Source organism: Vulpes lagopus, chromosome 2 (assembly GCF_018345385.1).
Source record: "Vulpes lagopus strain Blue_001 chromosome 2, ASM1834538v1, whole genome shotgun sequence".
Lineage (NCBI taxonomy): Eukaryota > Metazoa > Chordata > Mammalia > Carnivora > Canidae > Vulpes > Vulpes lagopus.
In genome coordinates this window covers 93,289,307-93,311,588 of record NC_054825.1, presented here as the reverse complement: position 1 = coordinate 93,311,588, position 22,282 = coordinate 93,289,307, and the positions used below count along the sequence as shown (strand labels likewise).

The window sequence follows — 22,282 nt, the reverse complement described above, 5'->3', positions numbered from 1 at the left end:
AAAGCAAGCCTTCCTTAAAACATTCTGACACAAATCCTGAAAAAGTGACAGACATATACAGAAAAGTAGATGGTCAAAAGGGGTGATCTGTGGCCTGCTGTGTAGGTAATGTAGAAATCACGCTGTTCTGGATGAATCTGACAAGTTAAAAGATACTGACAGCAACTGTGACAAGATGGTTTTCTGACATTTGAGAAGATCACTGGAGGAAAAGTTGTTTCGGGTTCTGGATAAATCCTTTCTGGAGAAAGGCACGGCCTATTCACTGCCTGGGGCCCCATGCTATACAGGCCAGAGGAAACAGTGAAAAGACAACATAAATGGTGATGTCAGGGATTCTTCAAGAAAGATAAAGTCTAGCCCCATCTGTGGGGATTACCCAATATGCACCTGCTACCCAGGCATCTTCATGTCTAGTTCTCTGATACAACTCCTATTCTTTAACTGCTAGATTTAAGCAAGTAGCTAATTCTCCATAGTGTTGTGTCTTTATGTGTGATACTATCTTGCTGTATATTATATTGTCTTGTCTCCGTCTCTAATAGGACTGCAAAGCAACAAGAAGGAAAAAAACTACATTTGATGCTTCTTTTATATCCCAAAAAAGAGTGTTTTTCAAAATTGTGGGCTATTATCCCCTGATGAGCTATAAAATTGATTTGGTAGGTACTGACCCAGCACGAAGAAAGAAAAGAGGGAGAGATGAAAAATGGGAATGAGGGAGGGAGAAAGAGAAACGAGAAACACAGGAAGGAAGAGAGGAAGGACGGACAGAAAGAAGAAGGAAAGAAACTTAAAAAGATAGAAAATAAGGGCAGTCCCGGTGGCTCAGCGGTTTAGCGCTGCCTTCAGCGTGGGGTGTGATCCTGGAGACCCCGGGATCAAGTCTCACGTTGGGCTCCCTTCATGGAGCCTGCTTCTCCCTCTGCCTGTGTCTCTGCCTCTCTCTCTTTCTATGTCTCTCATGAATAAATAAATAAAATCTTAAAAAAAAAAAAAGAAAATAAGAGCATTTTTTATAATGGCAATTATTATGTTGTATTCATCATGCAGGTTTACATTCATCATAATGTAAATTATATTTCTTACTGTCAGAAAAGTGTGCCAACAACTGCCATAAAACATGGCTCGATGTTAGGAAGTGATAGCTGCTCATTAATAAACATCTGTCACTGAATTTCTTGAAAAGAGCTCACTGAAAGGAAGGCTGTAGTATGAAGAGCTCCAATGGCTTCCTTCCCCTTAGTCTCCATAGAGTTCCCACATGTCATTTATGCAGATGTATGTTACAGGGTCTTTTCCCTTAAAATATTCAGAACTGGGTTAGATTTCAGGGTTATACAAGAATGGGAAATTCCATTTTAAGTGGGGCAAGCCCACTTTTTGAGCCTATGGAAAATATGATGCTTCCATCTGAAGAGCCTAAATTAAGCACGGAGGTGAGAGGCTGTAGGGGAGCCTCTCTGCTGAAGCTGGGACCACCCCCCGGAGACAGACGGGGCTGAGGGTGGGGGGCGCGGGTGCCACATTGAGTTCCACACACTCTACCTGCTCCAGCAGCTGTCGAAGGCGATGGAGTTGGGATTCCAGCTGCTTATTATGATCTTCTAAAATCTGCATCCGAGCCTCCAGCCGCCCTTTGTGCTGCCTAAGGAGTTTGGCTTCTGCGATGAGCTCTGAGTCTTCAGACGTGTGGTGAGGAGATACAACAGAGTCTGGAGGTGACCCGACAGGGAGACCCCTTCTCAGGTGTTGCTCCTTCAGCTGCTCATATTCCACCTGCAGGTTTCTAATGCAGAGAAGGAAAAATTGGAATTACCATTGGGTGCATGGTCTTCTCTCTGAAACTGCCCACGAGCTCCAGCTTTAACTGAGGCTACTTCTTTCTTTCTAGAAACATTCTTTCTAAAAACATTTCTTGACAGTGAGATGAGTACGCATGAACAAAACTATAGCTTTAAGCAAGTGTTCTGACAGACACGGTCCAGAAACCCTCACATGTGTGATCACAGTGTCCCAGTTTATTAGTCTCCTCTAAAACCTAAATTAGTCTCCACCTTGATTTCTTAGAAAACACCTCTGAAAAGAGAATGGGTAGGGATCATACTGAAGTTATTATTAAAGAATTTTCCTTCAGAAGTTTGCCTAGGGGGAATTAGCTTCTTCTCCCAGGTTGGGCGCACCTTTGTTCTTCCTCCAAGTCGGCAATGATCCGCTCCAGTTCTCCACGTTCTTCCCTTTCTACTGACTTCAGGATCTGAGCTGGACTCTGGGGCTGGCTGACTGGGGACTCCCCTCCAAGTGTCTGACAGTACTGCTGGATGAGGGCATGCTCGTCCTCCCTAGGGAGACAAAACACACACACACACACACATATGGAGGCTCCCATGTGGGTATGGATGTCTTTGGATATAAGGGAAATAGAAATAATGATGATGGGGATGGCTGCTGGGCCAGGTTTGCCTTAAAGCTCAAAATCCCTCTAATGTACCTCTAAAAAACTCTAGGAAGATATTTATCTAAAAGGTATGTGTACTCTACATACTACCATTTCCTGTTTTGCCTTAGGCTAACATGTACATATGACAAACCTTAGAAGAGATTCTACTCAGCAGAAGTATCCAAGAAGGTACACTACTTAAACAGTTAATATAAAACATATGTTAGGCATAATCAGTAATTGAATGCCAAAAGTGTAGATTAAAAGACTTAAAAATAAACTGTATATCACCAAAATTCATATGTGGAAACTTCACTTCCAGTGTGATGGCACCTGGAGGCAGGGCCTTTGGGAGGTGATCAGATCATGGGGGTGGAGCTTCACGAACAAGATTAGTGTCCTTAGAGAGTCCAGAGCGATAGCTTCCCCCTTTTGTCACATGAGGACAAAGTGAGAAGAAAGCCATTTATGAACCAGGAAGAGGGCTCTCACTGGACCCCAAATCTGCTAGTATCTTGATCTTGAACTTCCCAGCCTCCAACTCTGTGATAAATAAGTGTCATTTCTAAGCTGCCCAGCCAATAATATTGTGTTAAAGCAGCACAAATGGACTAAGGCCTAAGCTGATTTCACTGTCTTTAGCATTTGGTTGAAAGCCATTTTGTCATGCTTTGTTAACCCACATAATGGAAGAATATAATCCTCAGATTCTTTCATCCAAAGACATAGCAAAAATTATGATTGTAGATATTTATAAAATATCTGCAGATATTTTACTTGATTTATCAGCATGTCTTCACTAGGATCAATCATTTTGCATTAAAACAAGAAACTACAGTTACTTAGACTCTCCTACTTTTCTCACTACTTGTCTAATGAATCAGACATATCGATCATGTGGTTGAATGTAACAACTGACAGAAACAGAAGCATCATAAAATAGACAAAATTGTTACAATCTTGAGAAGGAAATGCTCAGCAGCATGCCTGGAAGCCCTTCTCTTTTTTTATGGGGAGATTCAGTTGGATCTCCTTATAGTCATGGAAAGGACAGACCTCCTAGCTAATGCTAGCTGGATGCTCTAGCTGTGGAATGTATACTTTAGCAGATTGGACCTGGTCTGTTTTGCTAGTGTTTGGTAAACAAATCCTAGAATCTAAGGATTTATAGGATAGAGCTTCAGAAAAACATGTAAAACATGTAGATCTTAGGGTATAAAATGGAGCTATCTCAAGATGAACCAGCTCCTCTGAAAGTGATGTAACTGCAAATGTCACTTTAGAGACCACGTCTTGTCACACTGGGGTCAGAGCATACCCTAATGCAGTTAGAAAGAACCTAGTGAGCTGTGATGGCAGTCTGGGATCTCTTATTTGTGCCCTGTGCCTAATGAGCAACACTTGATACGAGGTAAGCTCTTTGATTCTTCTGAGTCTGATTTGAAATTGCAACACTGTGTGATCACAGTTTCCTATGTGATATAAAGGGGACTTGAAATTGCCTCTGAGAATTAGTGAACTCATAGAAAAGGTTTGTCCTGAGCATTGAGAGCAGAATGATATGATGAAGCGAAAGAGAAAGATGAGTGTTATGCCTGCAGAACAGCCAAAGCAAAGGTTCAGATAAACTACTGATTGATATCTTTTCCTTCCTTAATTGGTAGCCTCTCCTTCTCTCAAAGTTCTACATGGAGAGAGTGTGTGTGGACATATGTTTAGCAAAAATAAAGGTCATACACTTTACTTAGGATCACAATATAAACATCAATATCTAACCTCACTATCCTTCTACTATCAACTTCAGATGGGAAGGAGTAGGACCTTTACCACTCAGTGAGAAACTGGAAATAAGGAACATGGATGGGATAAAGACTGAAATAAGCTATGGCACCAACTTTTGATGACCTTTCCTGAGAAAATGCAGTGAGCTGAAAAACAAATAAAGTAGCTTCTAGAAGAATCCCATGCTTATTCCTAACTTTAGAAGGATGAGGATAAGAGGAGGGAATAGGTATGGCATCACTGCAGAGCAGTAGCATTTAAAAGCCCCTGGGCTGCCCATGTAGCTAAATCAGATAGAAATGTGGCAAGGGTATGTGTGACAGGTGGCCATTTTCCTGATGGGAAATATATGGTCAATGCCCTAAACTTAACTATTATATATTTATTTAACTAGGCTCCATACTCAGTGTAGAGCCCAACATGGGACTTGCACTCACAACCCTGAGATTAAGACCTGAGCAAAGGATCAAGAGTTGATGCTTAACTGACTGAGCCACCAGGCGCCTGGCTAACCCTAGCTGTTATGAAGGGCAGAAGCTGGCTCCAGGCTAATGTATCAACATGATGCAACACCAATTAGCTGCTAAGGTTGGAAAGACTTTAAGTCCGTGATCTTTATCATTGCCAGTGTTTGGAGGCATTTTATCTAGTTCAGGTGGAGAGAGAAGGCAAAGTAAGAGAGGATAAAAAGTAGAGAACTAATACATAGAGAGGAACAATACAAAGTATAAAGATACAGTGGACATAAAGTAATAGAAAAGTAAGAGTATGACACAACATTTTGTAAATATTTCTCAGGCTGAGACAAAAAAAGTATGGAAACTAGAAAGACTGAATATCCCCCCCAAACAAAAACAAAAGAGAAACCCTCATGAAATTTCTCTATTTTAAGGATAAAGCATCATAAGCAATCAACCAGAAATCAAACAAAACAGTCACTCTTGCAAAAGAAGCAAAAGGTTTAGCCTCTATATAATATACAGTTTCAAAAGGCTAAGGAGCAATGTCTAGAGTCCTAACCCAGCCATTCATGTGACTAGCCAGATCATGCAAATGCGCAGCAAAGCACTTTGTTCATAAGGTAAAAGAAAAAAAAGAACAAGCAAGGATAATGTAAAATAAAACAAAAGGAGATACTAATCTCAGGTATTGCAATAAATAAGAGGTAAACTGATTTCACTATGGTTATTTATTTTTTTAAAGATTTTATTTATTTATTCATGAGAGACACAGAGAGAGGCAGAGACACAGGCAGAGGGAGAAGCAGGCTTCTCACAGGGATCCTGATGTGGAACTCGATCCCTAAACTGGGATCATGCCCTGAGCCAAAAGCAGACGCTCAATCACTGAGCCACCCAGGCATCCCCTCACTTTGGTTAAAAACAGTCATATGATTCCTATGAACAATTCACGTAAGGGAAAATAAAGGACTAAAAGTAAAAGTCAAAAAAATATTTAATACGGACAGGAAGAGCTAAAGGAAAACTCAAGTCCCGTAAGCTGTCTGGTGGGTCTATGACTTGATAATGGATCCTAGCTAGACCTCCTCCCCTGTCACAAGACACCATCAGACCACTGATGCCCTTAGAACATTCATTCCAGCAACTATCTGACTCAGGTACTATACTCAGTGCTCGATATTAACACCAACTAAATTTTTGTTTTCAAGATTTGAGGACTAGCCACAGTGAAACAAATATACACAAAAACAAGTCAAAATTAGATCTGAGATACATTCTATTGTAAACATTGACATGTTTACAAGCGTCATTTCTTCTGAGGAGTTGACGGTTTAATTTATTATTGTAATCACCATAATCACCACCATAATTACACTTTTTCATTAAGGCATCTGAAAGGGATATAAGGCAATTTCTAAAAAAAAAAAAAAATCGTTTATGTATAACATACAATTTTTGCCTTGTTTCTCAAGGTTATTAGGCCTAAAACTTAAATACAAAAATAAATACATTCAAGTTCTTAATTATATGTAGTAAAAACCAAGAGTATACCCTTTCAATACAGATTTCATATGAAGTACCAAATGAGGGCCTTTAAATGTCATTAGTACTAAAATAGAAAAGGTTGCAAAAATATAAGTCTGCACCACTGAAATACCATTAAATGGAATATAATTATATTATGTTTAAGTCACACATAGTAAATCTAGATGACAAAATTAGTACATATCAGATGACAAAAGAACTTTGAGTCATTCAATGACCTTTTGAAAGTAGGTAAGACATAAATAAAAATAACAATAATTTCCTTCCTTTCAAAGATTGTTCTGTTCCAGGATTCAGAGGTGCAAACAGCCATACCAGTGCAAACCATACCCAAGTTTGATCTTTCCACATCAAATAGTGTCACTCAAGGGCAGATAGCAGATGGAGGGAGACATCCTGATGGCAGTGGCCTAAGGATCTATCCTTGAGTTCCTGCTCCTGAGATTCCCCAGAACTATCCTGGCTCCTGTTTCTGTTTGAGTCATGGATGTTCAATTCCTCCTTCGAAGAAAATTAATATCCTCAAAATTGACACCTTTTTAAATCATCCAGAGTCAGACTTTCAGGAGGAAAGGGAGCACTGAGAATTGGGTCTGTGTGGGGGAAGAGCTGTGAAACTGACTCATGTCTAGGTTGGGGAGGCAGCAGCCTGTGATGCATGGGAACGAAGCAGCTAATTAACCAGCTTCACCGAAGATGAACGCTGTTGGGAGCCAGGGAATTGGTTCCATAGACCAATCTGAGGAACAGAGAAAGGCTCAAACTGCAGGGTAGGATGGCTGCTTTTGAAGACACAAATGACTAAAAGGACCTTGGGTAACTTAGAATCACAGGTTCAAATCTCAAAATTCACACCTGAAAGCATAAAGATTTCTTTTATCATCCACAGCTGACATCATCCCAAACCACATTTAGATCAGCATTGGAGGTAGTGAATTACAAACTCTTTTAATTAGGTCTGCACTATGAAGCTGAGGTGTGGATAGAGAATGGACAAGACTGGGCCAAGGAAAATGATGAACTCAAAGACTGTGGATGCTCTGACCCTCTTCATCCCCGCCCCTATGGCAGTGCTCCCATCTGGGAAGCCCTCCCTTCCCACGCAGTGGAGGAGCAACAGGTCAGAGGTGGTCAGGAGTGGTCAGGAGGGCCTGTGTCTCGAACCAGGCTGCCCGGGTCTGAATCCCACTACTTACTGACAGCGAGACCCTAGGCAAGCTCCTTAACCTCACAGGGCCTCCTCAATGTACTCATCTGTAAAATGGCAGTCACAGAAACAAGAATAGCACCTCCAAGAGTCCTATGAGGATTAAATAAGCAAAGGCGGGCAAAGTGTTTAGAGCAGTGCCAGGCTCCTAATGCGCTATTCATGGAGAGAGAGATGGTGGTTGTTTTTGCATCATACCTTTTGTTAAGAGAAACCTAATATTTTTATTACCTATTGGAATAACAAAACCACCATTCAAAAGAACTTGGAGGAAAGGTCGGGAATTCAGGAATGAGAAAAATTCTAAAATGTACTTTAGAAATTTGCGAATACTTTTTTTTTTTCTTTTGCTTAAGTCATTCTGGGTTAGTTTTTCATTTTAGCCAACAACAATACAAGTTGCTAATATTCTGAAGCTGGTTGCCTCAAGGCAGACCTCAGACTGAAGCAAAAGAGCCAAGGCTTCCTTAAGAAGCCACCGAACCCTTGCTCACAAGCTGATAATACTGCCAAGTGGTATAGAGAACTGTCTGTCATCTATAGTCGCAGGATTGTGTCATGACCATTTCAACACTGGAGCTTTATGAAATTTCCAAAGAAGGCCAAGGTTAGAGTATGTGGCATACTTCCTGCTTCCACAGTAAGATGGTGTAGGAAACAAGGTGAGAGCAAAGAAAGAACAGCACAGCATCCTGATAAGAGCAGTGAAGATGTCTTCCTGTATCTTGTGATCCAAGGTATTAAATTATTAGATGAGAAACACAGAAGGGCAGTCAGAGAAAGAAACACTGGGGCTTGGTTGTTAACCCTCCCATCACAAATTCTGAGGAGTCATTAGCCCAAAGGAGGTAAGAAGCATCCTCACTGTAAGGTTCCATGCACTGGGAGAAAAGGTATTTATGGTAGGATGTGCAATACTTACTCACTTTGTCAGGAGTACTGGTTAAAATGGAAATGCTTAAGGAAATATTATAATCTCCCCATCTCAAGATCCTTAACTTAATCACATGTGCAAAGTCCCTTTTGCCACATAAAGTGGCACATTGGGCAGCCCGGGTGGCTCAGCGGTTTGACACTGCCTTCAGCCCAGGGCGTGATCCTGGCATCCTGGGATCGATTCCCACGTCAGGCTCCCTGCACGGAGCCTGCTTCTCCCTCTGTCTGTGTCTCTGCCTCTCTCTCTCTGTCTTCCATGAATAAATAAATTTAAAAAAATCTTAAAAAAATAAAAATAAAAAAATAAAGTGGCACATTCATAGCTTACAAGGATTAGGATGTGAAGTTATTTTGGGGGTTATTAATCTGTCTATCAAGTCGGTTGAGTATCTGACTCTTGGTTTCGGCTCAGGTCCTGATGTCAGGGTCCAGGGCATGAGCGTTGGGCTCTCTGCTTAGTGGGGAGTCTGATTCTCTCTTCCTCCCCCTCTGCCCTTCCCCATTTGTGTGCTTTCTCTCTCTCAAAATAAATAAATATATCTTTTTAAAAAAAAATTCCCTCCCCATGTTCTTCCTCTATAGAAACATCAATGGACTCTCCTCTAGCCAGCAAGATTCATGGAGACAGTACTTACATCAGTAAGTAGTTACAGTAGACTTTTACAGTATTGGGTGTGTGGCAGTGGCATGCTGATACATTTAACAAGCTTTCCAGGGCAGCCCGGGGTGGCTCAGCAGTTTAGCGCCTGCCTCCAGCCCAGGGCGTGATCCTGGGGTTCCTGGATCGAGTCCCACATCGGGCTCCTAGCATGAAGCCTACTTCTCCCTCTGCCTGTGTCTTTGCCTCTCTCTCTCTGTGTCTCTCATGAATAAATAAATAAAATCTTAAAAAAAAAAAACAAGCTTTCCAGAAAATAAATGAATAAAAAGGCCCTGAATTGTAGCTTTTGCAATTTCTATGGCTTAAATACTTTCATCAAGGCCAATTTCAAGCTAATGACTTTACTGAAAGTAGAGTTTGGAAAAGATACACAGTGGAACACCAACTGACAAATACAATAAATTACCCCAGAAAACATAGAGAATAGTAAAATGAAGTAGATAACTAGGGCATGATGGGGTTTGTTTTTTTGTCTTCATTTGAATCTAATTTATTTAATTGTAAGTGTATACAAATTAATTTCTATAAATGGCTGTGTTTAATGAACAGCTTACGAACTTCGGGAAAAAGGTAACAACTGGCTCTCACAACTGGCTCTAGCACACCACTGCACTGTAGGTATATAATAAATATTTTTGAACAGATGAATGAGTTAATATAGCTAATGACAGTGTATTAAAATGTATTCAGCTGTTAGTCATCTGATAACTTTTTCTCAGACATCAGTGTTAAATTTTAAAATAGAGTTTATTCTAACTTGAAGTAGGATGTACTAAATTTGAGCATTACCTTTCCTCCATTCACAGGGCATGACAAACTCATTTTAAATAATTTAAATTTGGTTTTAATTATTTTGGTTTTAATTATTATTTTTTATTTCATCGAATTCAACCTTGTGGAAATTACATTGATTTAGGGGATACTCAAGTCATCTAACTGCTTTATATAAAATACATACTAGTAGCTAACTATGAAACAAGCATTATAAATATGCTATTATCTTGATTTGGGAATTGTTTCATATTCATAGCACATGAATAATAATGTATAAATCACTACTCTATTCTTGTAAAGTATTAACATGCTAATGTTTGAAATTTAAAATTGAAAAACCTTCTGACATTTTTATTTGTAAGCTTAATGGACAGTAAAACAGTTTTTGAAATATTGATAGGGAGCTATTCTATATTAGACTGCTTCAGGTACTGTTCCTTGGCTCTCTCCATGTCTTTTTTTTTTTTTGGTATAAAACACCTGAGCACTATGTTCTGTAATTTCCTGGGTTGCCTTCCAGCTCCCACCAGATCCAAACAACAGTGAATTTACCTAAGTCAAGTAAACCTGACACTACTGAAATCTTTTAGACATCACACAAAATAAAAAATGTTAATTCCAAGGAGGGGGAGCAAAAGGGAAGAGTTCCAAAGCAAGATGACACACAGTAGTAGGATAATCAGAGATAAAATATTTGCCTAGTTGGGACCCTGGGTGATTCAGTGGTTGAGCATCTGCCTTTGGCTCAGGGCATGATCCCATGGTTCTGGGATCAAGTCACATCCAGCTTCCTGCGGAAAGCCTGCTTCTTCTTCTTCCTATGTCCCTGTGTCTCCTTCTCTGTGTCTCTCATGAATAAATACATACAATCCTTAAAAAAAATTCGCCTAGAAAGTTTTTTTAAGTATTTTTCTAAAGTCAACGAGACTTTTCCTGGTTGCTAATATAATAAAATACTGGCAGAAGAAATAACACTTTTCCATGAAGCATGGGGAGAGTATGTCCAAGCCTGTGTGGTTCAAAGTTGTTAAATGGCAGAGATTATAGAGAAAAAGTGAGCCAGCAGAAGGAAGAGGATTCTATAGAAGGGCATGTATTCTGTGGAAATACATTTGTTAAATCCACAAGAAATATACGACAAATGGAATTAATATCTATACCTGTAATTCTAAATAGAACAATCTAATCTTCCTGAGGCAAATTAGTTGGCAAATACAGGATTTTTTCATTAATTTCTATGAAACAAAATAAACATATCCCATTTATATTTTCATGGCTTGAAAGCATAAAATCTGTCTAGACATTTTTGTAACCACACTTATCAATTTTGATTGGGATCAAAATTCAGAGCCACCATCAATGAAGATTATCCCCGACAGCCGTGACACAAGAACTCACCTCCCCAGGCACCACTTATTTCATGATTTACTTACACACTTCCTGTGGTAGAGCTGCTGTCAGTGACGAAAGATCCATTAGTCCTTTCCATCTGGGCCAGCCTGAAAAATGAAAATAAAGACGTTCCCTCATGTGGTTCCACAGGGCATGGTCAACTGTGCTACATACAGTCTCTAGTTGTTCTCAAGTGGTCTTAATTGTGACAAAATATGAAAAGGTCCAAATCTCCTAAAAAGATTGGGAACTTAAAAGAACATCTAATGTTGAGTTATGTTTCTATCACACCTGCCTTAAAGCTTGTAGGCTTTCATCTTTTACCATGCTACATAGACTCCTAATTAACTTAGGCTCCTCACTGGTCTCCTGCACCCTGCAGTGGGTCTCCATTCTCATAAATCTGATTATGCTCCTCTCCTGTCTAAACACTCACTATGACTCCCCCTTTACCTGAGGACAGAATCCAACTCCTTAGCAAGTGGGCCTTCATTATTGGACTTTGGCTTCTGTTCCTTGACTCCTCACTCCTTTAAACAAACCATGTTCTTTCTCAGTTCATTGCTTTTAAGTATGCTTTTTCATTAGTCTAAGCCTACCTTTTTCCAGAAATTCTATCTGGCCAAGACTCAACTCATATATTATTATTTATATAATACTTGAACTAACCTTTTTAGGAATAGCTAGTTGCTAGCACCATAGACACTTCTATACACTTCTGAAAGTTTGTACATGCCATCAAAACCTGCCTATACTCTATACTGTTTAAGGACTCTAAAATAAGCCTCTATTAAGAAAGCATTAGCATAGATTTAATTACATGTTTTAATTCACATGTGCACCATCTCCTGAGAACACTTTCTGTTCCTACTCTCATTCATTGAAATGGGTTACATTATCTAAATCCTGTTTGTCTAGCGTATGGATTCTAATGAGGTCAATAATCACATCCCATGGAGATTTACTCTTCATAGAATGTACAGCAGGTGTTTGGTAGATTGGAAATCACAACATGGAAAGATGAGAGCCCAGATTCCAAATAAAATAGAGTCAAGACTCTTGCAAAACATCTCTCAAATCAAGGCATGTCGATGACATAGGATTCATACAGAAATAGATACATTTTGGGTGGCAGCGCAGCAGAGGGCTCCTTCGAAGCCTCTTACCGTGTGGCATACTGTTCTATTCTGGAATGGGTGTCATCGTGAAACAGCTGAGGAGACTGTGATGGGCTATAAAGGAAAAAGCAAAGAAATAGTTTTATGCCCAAATATTGATAGATGCTACTATTAGGAATGTTAGCTTAGTTAAATAGTGAATTTGCCATGCAAACAAACCATGAGGATTGTTACCCAGGAGGCAGACTATTCTTTTAGCTCAAGAGTTGCATAATCACCCCCATGCTAATGACATGGATCAGAGTACCAACTCCTGCAGATGGAGCTGTGAATACTCACTCATAGTGCTCCGGCCACATGCTGATGAGTGTGACAGGACTGCAGAGGGGGAGAGGGAAACAGAGGTCACAGAGCTAGCACTTGAGAGTGGTTTCAGACAAAAGCAGCGGGGTGGGGTGGTGGTCGGGGGGGAGAGGACATTCTCCACTGTCTTTCACTCTCACGTTTGGTTGCCCTGAGGTGCACCACGGGGAATCAAAAGTAGCAGAAGTCCCCGTTTATTCTAGAGAAGATGCTGTGTACTCAAGTGCCTGGAGGGGCTTTTCACAGATATTACAGGATATTTGTTACAGGATAGCAAACACATGTCTAAATAGTCTCATTGAAAAAAGGAAACAAAATGTGCTAAAATGGCTTGAAAACATGAGATAATTTTAAAGATAATGTTCCATAATATAGTGAGGGATGATGCAATCAGATCTTTATTTTTCCTGAAGAAACCTGGTCAGAAATTTCAAAGACTACATTAAACACTAATGGCAGAATTGCAATAAAATGAGATTTCTTTTCTGATTCTTTGTCCGGTTTTAAATGTAAAAATGCAAATCCGAGAGTGCACAAAGTATCCCCTCCTCCCAGAGACACTGCAAAAAGATTATTTTTTTGCAAAAAGATGCTACTTAGATTCTCTCACCTACACCCAGCCAAAAAAAACTTCAAATTATCAATAAAGCTGAAAGCAACTACATGATGCTATACTTTTTTCAAACATATTTTCTTCCAGAAGTTCAGTCAATGAAAATTATAAGGAAACATGTTCTGAGTCGGGCCTGACTCTGGAGCTTGATCCTTCAGTATGGACTCCCAGCCCTGGGGACCCTCCAACCTCAACCACTGCCCAGAAATCCTCAAGTCTCCATGAAGTATCTCTTGAAAACAACTGAACATAATGAAAAACCCTATTTTTTTTTTCAGGAGAGTGGGGGGAAGTGCCGATGAATGTGGGAATTTAAAAGTCTAAGGAAAATTAGTTCTCTATTTAATTAAGTAAATAAAAGTCTCCTGTACAAGTTCATGTTGACAGAAACAAAGAAGGAATGTTTAAATTATTCTAGATCCACGTGATCCTGTATTTCTATTATACACAGAAACTTAAGAAAAAGTTAATGATCTCATTAGCTTCTACTGGGAAGTACAAGTTAATGTCTGAATAGCAAAGATTAAAAGGAGATGAAGGGCATTTTACCGGGCTGAAAAAGAAACTACATGGCCCTACTTTCAAAAATAGGCATTTATCCAGACTGTGTTTGTCAGAATATCTGTAAATAGATTTAATCATCCACATACCTGCTAGTTACGACAATGAAACAACACAGCATTACTCAATAGTCATTACCTGTCCTTAACTCTGAGATGTGGATGTTAAATGTCAAGTGAATGACTGGTTATACACTTCCCAAAAAACAGTAGCTACTCAAGAGAGCATTTCTAAAATTCAGGTGTAACTACAACATCTGCAGCAAACATTAAGCCCAAAAAGAATATGTATTTTTGATCTTAATTGAACTCAGAAAGGCTTTGTGAAACTGCATGATTGGTTCTTGTGAAGTTAATTCAGTTAGCACAAAAGTGATTCATTGAACTAAGATAAGAACGACAGAGGTAGAAAGCTGAACGGAAGTTCTCAAAAGAAAGTTTCTTATATATTGAGAACATTTCTAAGAAAAGAAATAAAGATTAAAAAAATCAAGCTTTAGACTTCATTAGCTTCAAAGTATTTTGATTTGTAGAAGACAAAGGCTAAGTGATAAATTTTCTCATTTAATTCTGGCAAAAACAAGGCAATATCCCCACTGCATAGTTAGAGTTTATAGTTAAAAGAGGGTTCAAAATAAGACACAGTCCATAATGTAGCCCATCCCTACTTTCCAGAAGCAGGGACTGAATGCGGTGTTTTACTTAATCATACACTAATATGCAATGAATTAGACTCTACTAAATATACTTTTGAAATATAATCCACTCTTTCCTTGAAGAACTTCATGATTCTTTCAATGCTTTAGGCTTCCAAGCCTTTTGCCTTCTTCAACCCATTTGCACCATAGTAGGTGGGGTTCCCAGCGTGCTCTAACATATAAAACATTCAAAGGCTCCCTACTATTTTCAGGATAAAATCCAAACATCCTTGGCATGACTTACAAGGCCCTTCATTCTGTGGGTCCTGCTTCCCTCTCCCTCTCATTTCTTGCCATGATTCCCAGCTTCCCTCCAGTTTCCAAAAACGATCTTGTCTCTGGGCTTTTGAAAATATATCCCTTGCCTAGAAACTCTCCCTCTCCTTCTCCCACACCAAAAACCCTGAACGTCTGGCCCTATTAATCTTCTAGGTCTCAGCTTAGCTGTCATTGCCTCCCAGTCCAATGTTCCTACAATCACAGTTACACTTAACAATGAGTTGGACCATGAAACTTATCTATTCCACTTCAACCAATACGAGGCAGAAGTGTCCATTTTTACTTCTTTACTCTTTAGGGAAACCAACCTACCTTGTAGCCAATAATAATCTCTCCCAATTCTCAAATTACTTTTGCTTAGGTTTATTTTCAATGGTTAAGTCTTTAATCGAATTCTACTCATTTATTTTGATTTATTTTTTGAAAACTCTTGCACACAGTTACTAAATTAATTGAATAAACCTAAGCATGGGTTTGTTTACCTCCTTTTAGTTATGACTCATTTTTCTCATAAATCCCCTTTATGTATGCACGTATAATTACTGGATAGGGGATAAGATACTACATTTTGCAGGGATGAAAGAGAAAGATGCAAAAGGAAATTCTAATCAGCTTCATAAATAACTTCAACACATTTACCACTTGACTGGTTTTTCTCCAATGTTCTCCCACAAATAGGAGAATAAATGAAATCAAACTTTACTACCCACTCACATAAATTGTTACACCAGAAGATTAAGTGGCCCTATACTGGAAAGGGCTCAGCAGAAAAATGAACTATACTGACTTTAAGAATGCATTCTAGAATTAAAAAAAGAAGAAAGCCTACCCACTCTATCTAGTATCTCATAAATCTTTTTCAAAAAGCAACTTGTGGCATCTGATTTAACCTTATACTCCTTCCATTCTTTCTCTTGTTTTCCTCTCCCTGGAAATGCTGGTAAGTTCATGATGAATATGAAGATGAAATGAAGCATATTCAGAATTACAGCCAAAAATCATAGCACAAAATTATTTGCTATGCTTTTCTGTTCTTTTTCACTTTAACTGTGTCACTCAGAATAGGATGATTGATGTCAATGATTATTTTGACATTAAAAGGCAAATTATCCAAAATGCTTAAAAGGACTATAAAAGATCGATCTGCCTGCACGATTCATATGAAAGATGTAGACTTTTGGGACACAAAATGCCAATGGTTTATCCTAAGAATGAAAGGCACATCACTAGTGCAAGCCTATCAAAAATATCTTGTAAATAAAAGCACTATGTGATAATTCTGTGCTTCAGGCAGCTAGCTATTCTGAAGGTTAATTAGATCTGATATCAAGGAAAGTAAAATTGTGCCTTTATCATGAGGTGTTCGCAGTTAGACTATATGTTAGATAGTAAAATGAACGAGAGTGTAGCACCATATAACCATTTGAAGAAAAGGAAAAAAATATACCCACAAAACAAAGAGAGAACCAAAAATCGACTTTTTCTCATGGATTTAAAGTAAATGAATAGCTCTCCTTAAACTGAAATTTCTCCAATAAAATTTGTTCAGAAGTGTACTGTGCAAAAATAACCAGGAGGCATAATATTTTAAGTGTACACAGTTTGATATCAAGCAAAGTTATCAAAAGGAATTTTTTTTGTATGCTTTAAGTGTGTGTGGTATTTTGAGATCTATCAACATATACTGTTGTGGACTTATTCTCTATAGAGGGATCAAATATCTACTGTGCTTTGGCTGTGGTCTTTCTTCTTCTTCTTAGAAGCTCCACAAATCAACAAAAAACACATACAATTGTACACAAATGCAGCAAAGTCAATGGTCTGCAAATCTATATGGAAAGAAAATCCAGTCCAAATAGTCTATCCCTCTATTTTGACATCGTTGAGTCATGGACTGTCATAATACTAGACTATGACTGCTGTCTGCATCTCTTGTACACACAATAAAAGGAACTGAATTTTGAAGATTAAAGAAAGATGGATTTCACAAAGATTGCATTCAACACACATTTTATGCATCTCACTACAATTTTCTCTATTGGAGAATGTAGAAAGTTTCACACTTCACACCTCAACTTTTCTGTAGTCATTTGGGAGGGTATCTTTCTGTAACTAGAACATCTCTATTTTTATGACTAGGCACTTTGCTAATGATTAGCAATAAAAGTTAATTTTTCCCAAGATTCAAGCATAAGAAAATTGCCTCAGCAGGTGTATTTAGGCTGAGATTTAAAAAAGTGATTCAAAGACTTAAAATCAGATCTACTTTGATCCTGATATGTAATTGTTTAATAATTTAACGTTACTTCTTGCATTTCTTCTGGCTTGCTTTAAAAATTCTTTCTCTTTTCATTTCAGGTTATAAATTGTTATTTTTTCTTTTCCTTATAATGCTATAGTAATTTTGTTACCTTGAGATTGTGTTTCATATATGCTTATAAACTCAAGTTATATACTTAGAAGAAATTTTGTCTGTTTTATGTCTCATATAAAGCTATCTCGTTTTGCTGACTTCATGTTCAAGACAAAAGTTAGAAATATAAGATTTTGATGAGATTTTTAGCACAGAGGTATCTGAAATAAGAAATTCAACATTATTAATAGATTTACATTAAAAACATGTAAAATAAGTACAAAACATACTACATGAAATAGCAAAATATCCTTACAGGAGGAAAAATGGAAAATGAATAAAATCATGAAACAGCATATAACACAATTTACTTTAAGTATTTTTAAGAGGAAAAGAGGTGACCAAGCCAAGGTTGAACACACAGTAATACATACTTTTAAGGTAGAGCAATACATGCAAAATTAAACCTAAAATTTTACCTGTGGTATTTTGTCAAAAGCAAGCAGTAAAAATTCATGTTGTGAGGACTGATTCTAAGTTCAATTTACCTCTTTAAAAATGAAACATTTTACCAAAACACAAACTCTTTCTGGTATCAGATCATTTCTCTTGTGTCTCTGACATAATAACAGATGATGTCAGAGAAGAGAGTACAAAGAAGTTTTAATATTAAAATTAAACTTACGTCTCTAAGTTGTCACCTTCAAGTACTGTCTGGACAGGCAGGTAGCCAAGCCGAGGATGTTTGGCAAAGTATTTCTTTGATCTGAACTTATTCTTCAGCACCTTTGTGAAGTCTCGTACATCTTCCCCAGATGTTGTCTAGGAAGTTGAAAAAATTATACTTCTCTCATTAAAATGGAAGGAGATATCTAGCTACAATAAAATTTGAGCAGATATAAATCAACAGTTTCAGTAGCTTTATGTATTTTTGGGATAACAAGTCATGTCACGAAATCACAACCAGGACTCATTATTATTAAATATATCCAGCAATCAGTTCATAATTTTTAAAATTTTCTGTTGAAAATAAACCATAACTAGCTCATTTCCCCAATATTTAAGAAACTCAGCCAAAAAGTAAAATTAGTTTTGGCAATGTTACTGGTTGCTTCCTATTAATAAAAGAGTTGCAACTGCTATTAAGTGTTTAGGCATGATAAAAGATTCATATAATATGGTTTTAACCAAGGTGAGTAAGTAAGGGTGGGTATATAGCTCCTACTGACTTCACACGAGCCAGCATATGTTAATGTCTGGAAAATGAGAAAGTAATAAATAAAAAAGAAGGAACAGGGTGACAATATTGTAAGGAATATTGTCGAGTTTGTCTTTCCCAACTATACAAATATATAATTTTTTGACACAGACTTAATTTGTCATGTTACTGTTTCCTTAACCATTTCATGATGATTTAGAGTTAGGTAGGCCGAAACCTATCCCTATTCCATCCCTTATTCCCATCCCATGAACTGTTCCCAAAGTTTCAGTTTCTTACTATCACCAATTCTAATTTTTATTTGCAATATGTTATACAGACACCAACTTTAGTCTTTCTGAAGAGGAATATAAAATATTTATTATACCTGCAGAGAACTAAATTAAAACCTTGTTTGTCTGATTCCCAGTTGGCTATTCAGTCTAAAAACCTGGATAGACCTCACTCCTATCACTTTACAAAACCAAACGAAGAGAAAGCTTCGATAATAACAAAACAAGAGCTAAATACACTCCCCAGTCAGTCTTTTCCTTCATGACAAGCATGCCCAGGACTCATACAAACTTGGTTTGCAAACAGAAGCTTAAAAAATATAATTATTTTTTAAAACAACTAAATTCTGAGTCAGCCCTTATGTGGTTTTGTTGCCTTCCATCTGCTCTCATTCTACCTACATGTGTCTGCTTCTAGCACACAATTAAGAGAACTTCTGATTCTCTAGGCTTGCAGAGAAGAGAGGAATAAGCCCAAGCTATTTATAATTAAAGTTCATCAATTTCCATTTTACTAAAAAAAATAAAAAGCACAGCAAGGACCACTCACATTATCATTGGGCCTTACCATCAGACCCATGTCAAATCTTTTTCTGAATAACTCAAAATAAACTATATAATGTCCATAGTTATTTAGGTACAGATCCTTCCAAAGACAAAGAAGAAGTATAGAAAATAAGCTATTAGCAAAAAGAAAAAGAATCCAAGGCGCTCCATAGGGGAAAGTGTTGCTAAGAGAGACAATGGCTTGGAGGTCCTAAGATCTAACCAGATAGAACAGGAAAAATAAGCAGAATAACATTTGGGAGTAAACAAGGAAATTTTTAGAGAAGGAATGTCTGGGACTGAGAATAAAGCCAAAAGGACATATCACGTACTGTAAAAGGACATTTGGACCTCTGGCAATGGGTTTCACAGCTGCAGATCATTACATTTATAGGTAAGTTCTCCCTGAATGTTTTGATAAAAAGAAAAAAGGGAAGAAGCTTTCTATGATAGAAATAGAAAGAGAAGGCCCCTATGCAAAGATAAGCATTTATGACTCAATTTATTTTTATGTCTGCTCTTAACACATTGTTAATATACAGGGAGATAAGGAAGTACTGGCCTCTGGCTCTTACTTGGTCCACATCCAGCTGTGAATAAAAAAGTTTTTACCACTTAGCCCTGTGGTTTTCAAATCCTACCCAGGCTTTCAATTCAGGCAGTCCTTGAGTGGGGTAGTGGGAGAAAAGGCCACGTGGGCAAGGTACCACGCTACTTACCCTGCCTGCCTCCTCCAGGGCAGTCTACAATACAGTGCTTTTTATATATTCATGGGGTTAGGCAACCATCACCTCAAAAAAGAAACCCTGTACCCATTCGCAGTCACTCCCACTCCCACCTTAACCCTATCTCCTCTCCTTAGCTCCTGGCAACCACTAATCTACTTTCTGTTTCTATGGATTTGCCTATTCTGGACATTTCTTATAAATGGAATCATACAATATGTGGTCTTTTGTGACTGGCTTCTTTCACTTAGCATAATGTTCTTCTAGCTTATCTATATTTAGGTTTCAACATGAACTTTTGCTTGGGAAAAAAAATGACACATCATCCAAAAGTACACGTCCAATTCCACATCTAACATTCTTTAGCTAAATACATTCAAGACATGGAAGAACAAAGCAAAACCAACTGATCAACTGACCAACCAACCAACCACTACCACTAACAAAAAACTCATCTCCCACAAAACAAAAATACAAAGAAACAAATAAAAAGCACCTACTGGCTTCCCCAAAAGTTATAGCAGGGGCTGAAGTTAAATTTGAATTTGTGATAATGTTAAAATTTAATATTTGAAAAAAAGAGTGCATTCTCATACAGAAAACGCATATTTTTGTTTCCTCATCAATTTTCATATTGAAGAGAAAAAAAGCTTTCACCAATAGTTATAATCTAAAGGCACTGAATTCACTAATGCCATAAACTCTGCAATATTAAAAGAAAAAATGAAAGTAATTCATCCCACAAGAACTAGGTGTTCTATTCAGGTTAGCAAAATGTAATTCTTTAGTTGAAGGAGAGCTAAGAAAATGATTTAAATCTATTTCTCACCAAAAAAAGTTAAAAGATATTTTTACATATTTGGTCTAATTTGCTATCTAATGACTGTAGCTAATATCTATCTATTTCAAAGCACTAGAGCAATAGTTTGGTAAAAAGCAAAAAGGAAGACCACCCACCTACCATAATGAATATAATCAAATTCAACTCAATCTTCATGCTAGGTATAATGCTTTGTTCTTTTTCTTTTTTAAGCAAATAACTATTGATATTATGATCTGAGGATGAAATGGAACAAATCACTCATTACTACACAAATTATCCAACATTTTAAGTTAACCAATATTTCTTGAAAGACCAGGTTTTTATTTATTGCTATAAGAAAAGAAAGAAGGAGGACAAAAGATTTTGCACATCTCATCATATGAGACAAGGATAACATAAAGGCATAGAACTCTGCACATTATAAACAGCTTTCCTTCATTCTCATTTTACCATCAAGAGTGGTGAGATTAGCATCACTTTTTTTGATCCCTCTGAAAGCTTGCAGGGATTCAGACCTACAAGTCAGTAATGAAAAAGCTGCTCTTGCACGCCTGGGTCTTTTCACTATACCAGCACTATATCCCTTCTCCTAGAAAAACACAACAGTTTTAAGTTTTGTAAGAGAAAGAGCCCATAGCCATCTACTAAAATACTATTAATTACTACATTAAGCTACCCTGTGGCTGAGTTTTACCAAGTTTATATTGAAATGTCATTTTATTACTTTTTTTTTCATTTTATAACTTTTAAATTGCATATCCAAGACATGTTAGTGTGAGCAGAATTAGGGGGAAAAATACACGAGAGAGAAAAAAGAAAAATTAAAATCTCTTGCTCTTTGACCACCTAGCAATAACTTTGTCTTGTTCACCCTTCTGTTGTCTCCATAATAACCATTTTCCTCATTTTTTATAAGCAACAACTATCTTGTATTTAAAAAAATAAAATTTTCACCCCAAAGTCTATCCCTAGGTGTTGTAGTTCATTTCAAAAAACTGATATATTTTAACTCACTTTGTAGATTCTCCTCCATACTTGCCATTTCCTTATAGTTCATCTGTTGGAAAACACAGGCAAATTGACCTAGCTAAGCTTTGCTGATGGCATATGTTTGACGCAGTTCAGCATGCTCCTCAGTCCTTTGGATATCCTGCAAACTGGCAGCTGGATCCAGAGAATGCATCAACTTCAGGTGTGATCTGGCAAGACTATCAGTAGTGTCTGGTTATCACTCTTTTGTGATCCTAGCAGATTTCATGTGAAATGACTATATCCATCCAATGGGGGCTTCAAAATGATGACATCCTAATTCTACCATTCATTTTCACATATTAAATGAAATAACTATATAAAGACATGTCCCCTTGTCTGCTATTTGGCCACTCAGGAATATAGTTTATTCAGGAAAGGCAGGATTACATATTTGATTTTCCCTTTTATTGACCAATTTCTGCAGTAACACATTGGTTTCCTATTATCCCCCAAACATAACCAATTTTTAAAATTATTTTCACA

The 22,282-nt window shown here is 37.6% G+C and overlaps 1 protein-coding gene across 9 annotated transcripts in view; it reads right to left on the bottom strand.

Annotated features, from left to right (window-relative positions):
• UTRN (utrophin) overlaps positions 1 to 22,282 on the bottom strand; it is a 496,122-nt gene that overhangs the window by 12,340 nt on the left and 461,500 nt on the right. For 8 of the 9 annotated variants that reach the window (XM_041741733.1, XM_041741729.1, XM_041741764.1 and 5 more), the window contains 6 exons: positions 17,868 to 18,004; positions 12,656 to 12,694; positions 12,365 to 12,430; positions 11,240 to 11,305; positions 2,184 to 2,342; positions 1,549 to 1,789 (listed from right to left, as the gene is read on the bottom strand). In XM_041741733.1, the coding sequence (XP_041597667.1) occupies positions 1,549 to 1,789; positions 2,184 to 2,342; positions 11,240 to 11,305; positions 12,365 to 12,430; positions 12,656 to 12,694; positions 17,868 to 18,004 (708 nt within the window). The remainder of the gene's footprint in view (positions 1 to 1,548; positions 1,790 to 2,183; positions 2,343 to 11,239; positions 11,306 to 12,364; positions 12,431 to 12,655; positions 12,695 to 17,867; positions 18,005 to 22,282) is intronic. The other variant, XM_041741741.1, reaches the window with a different exon arrangement.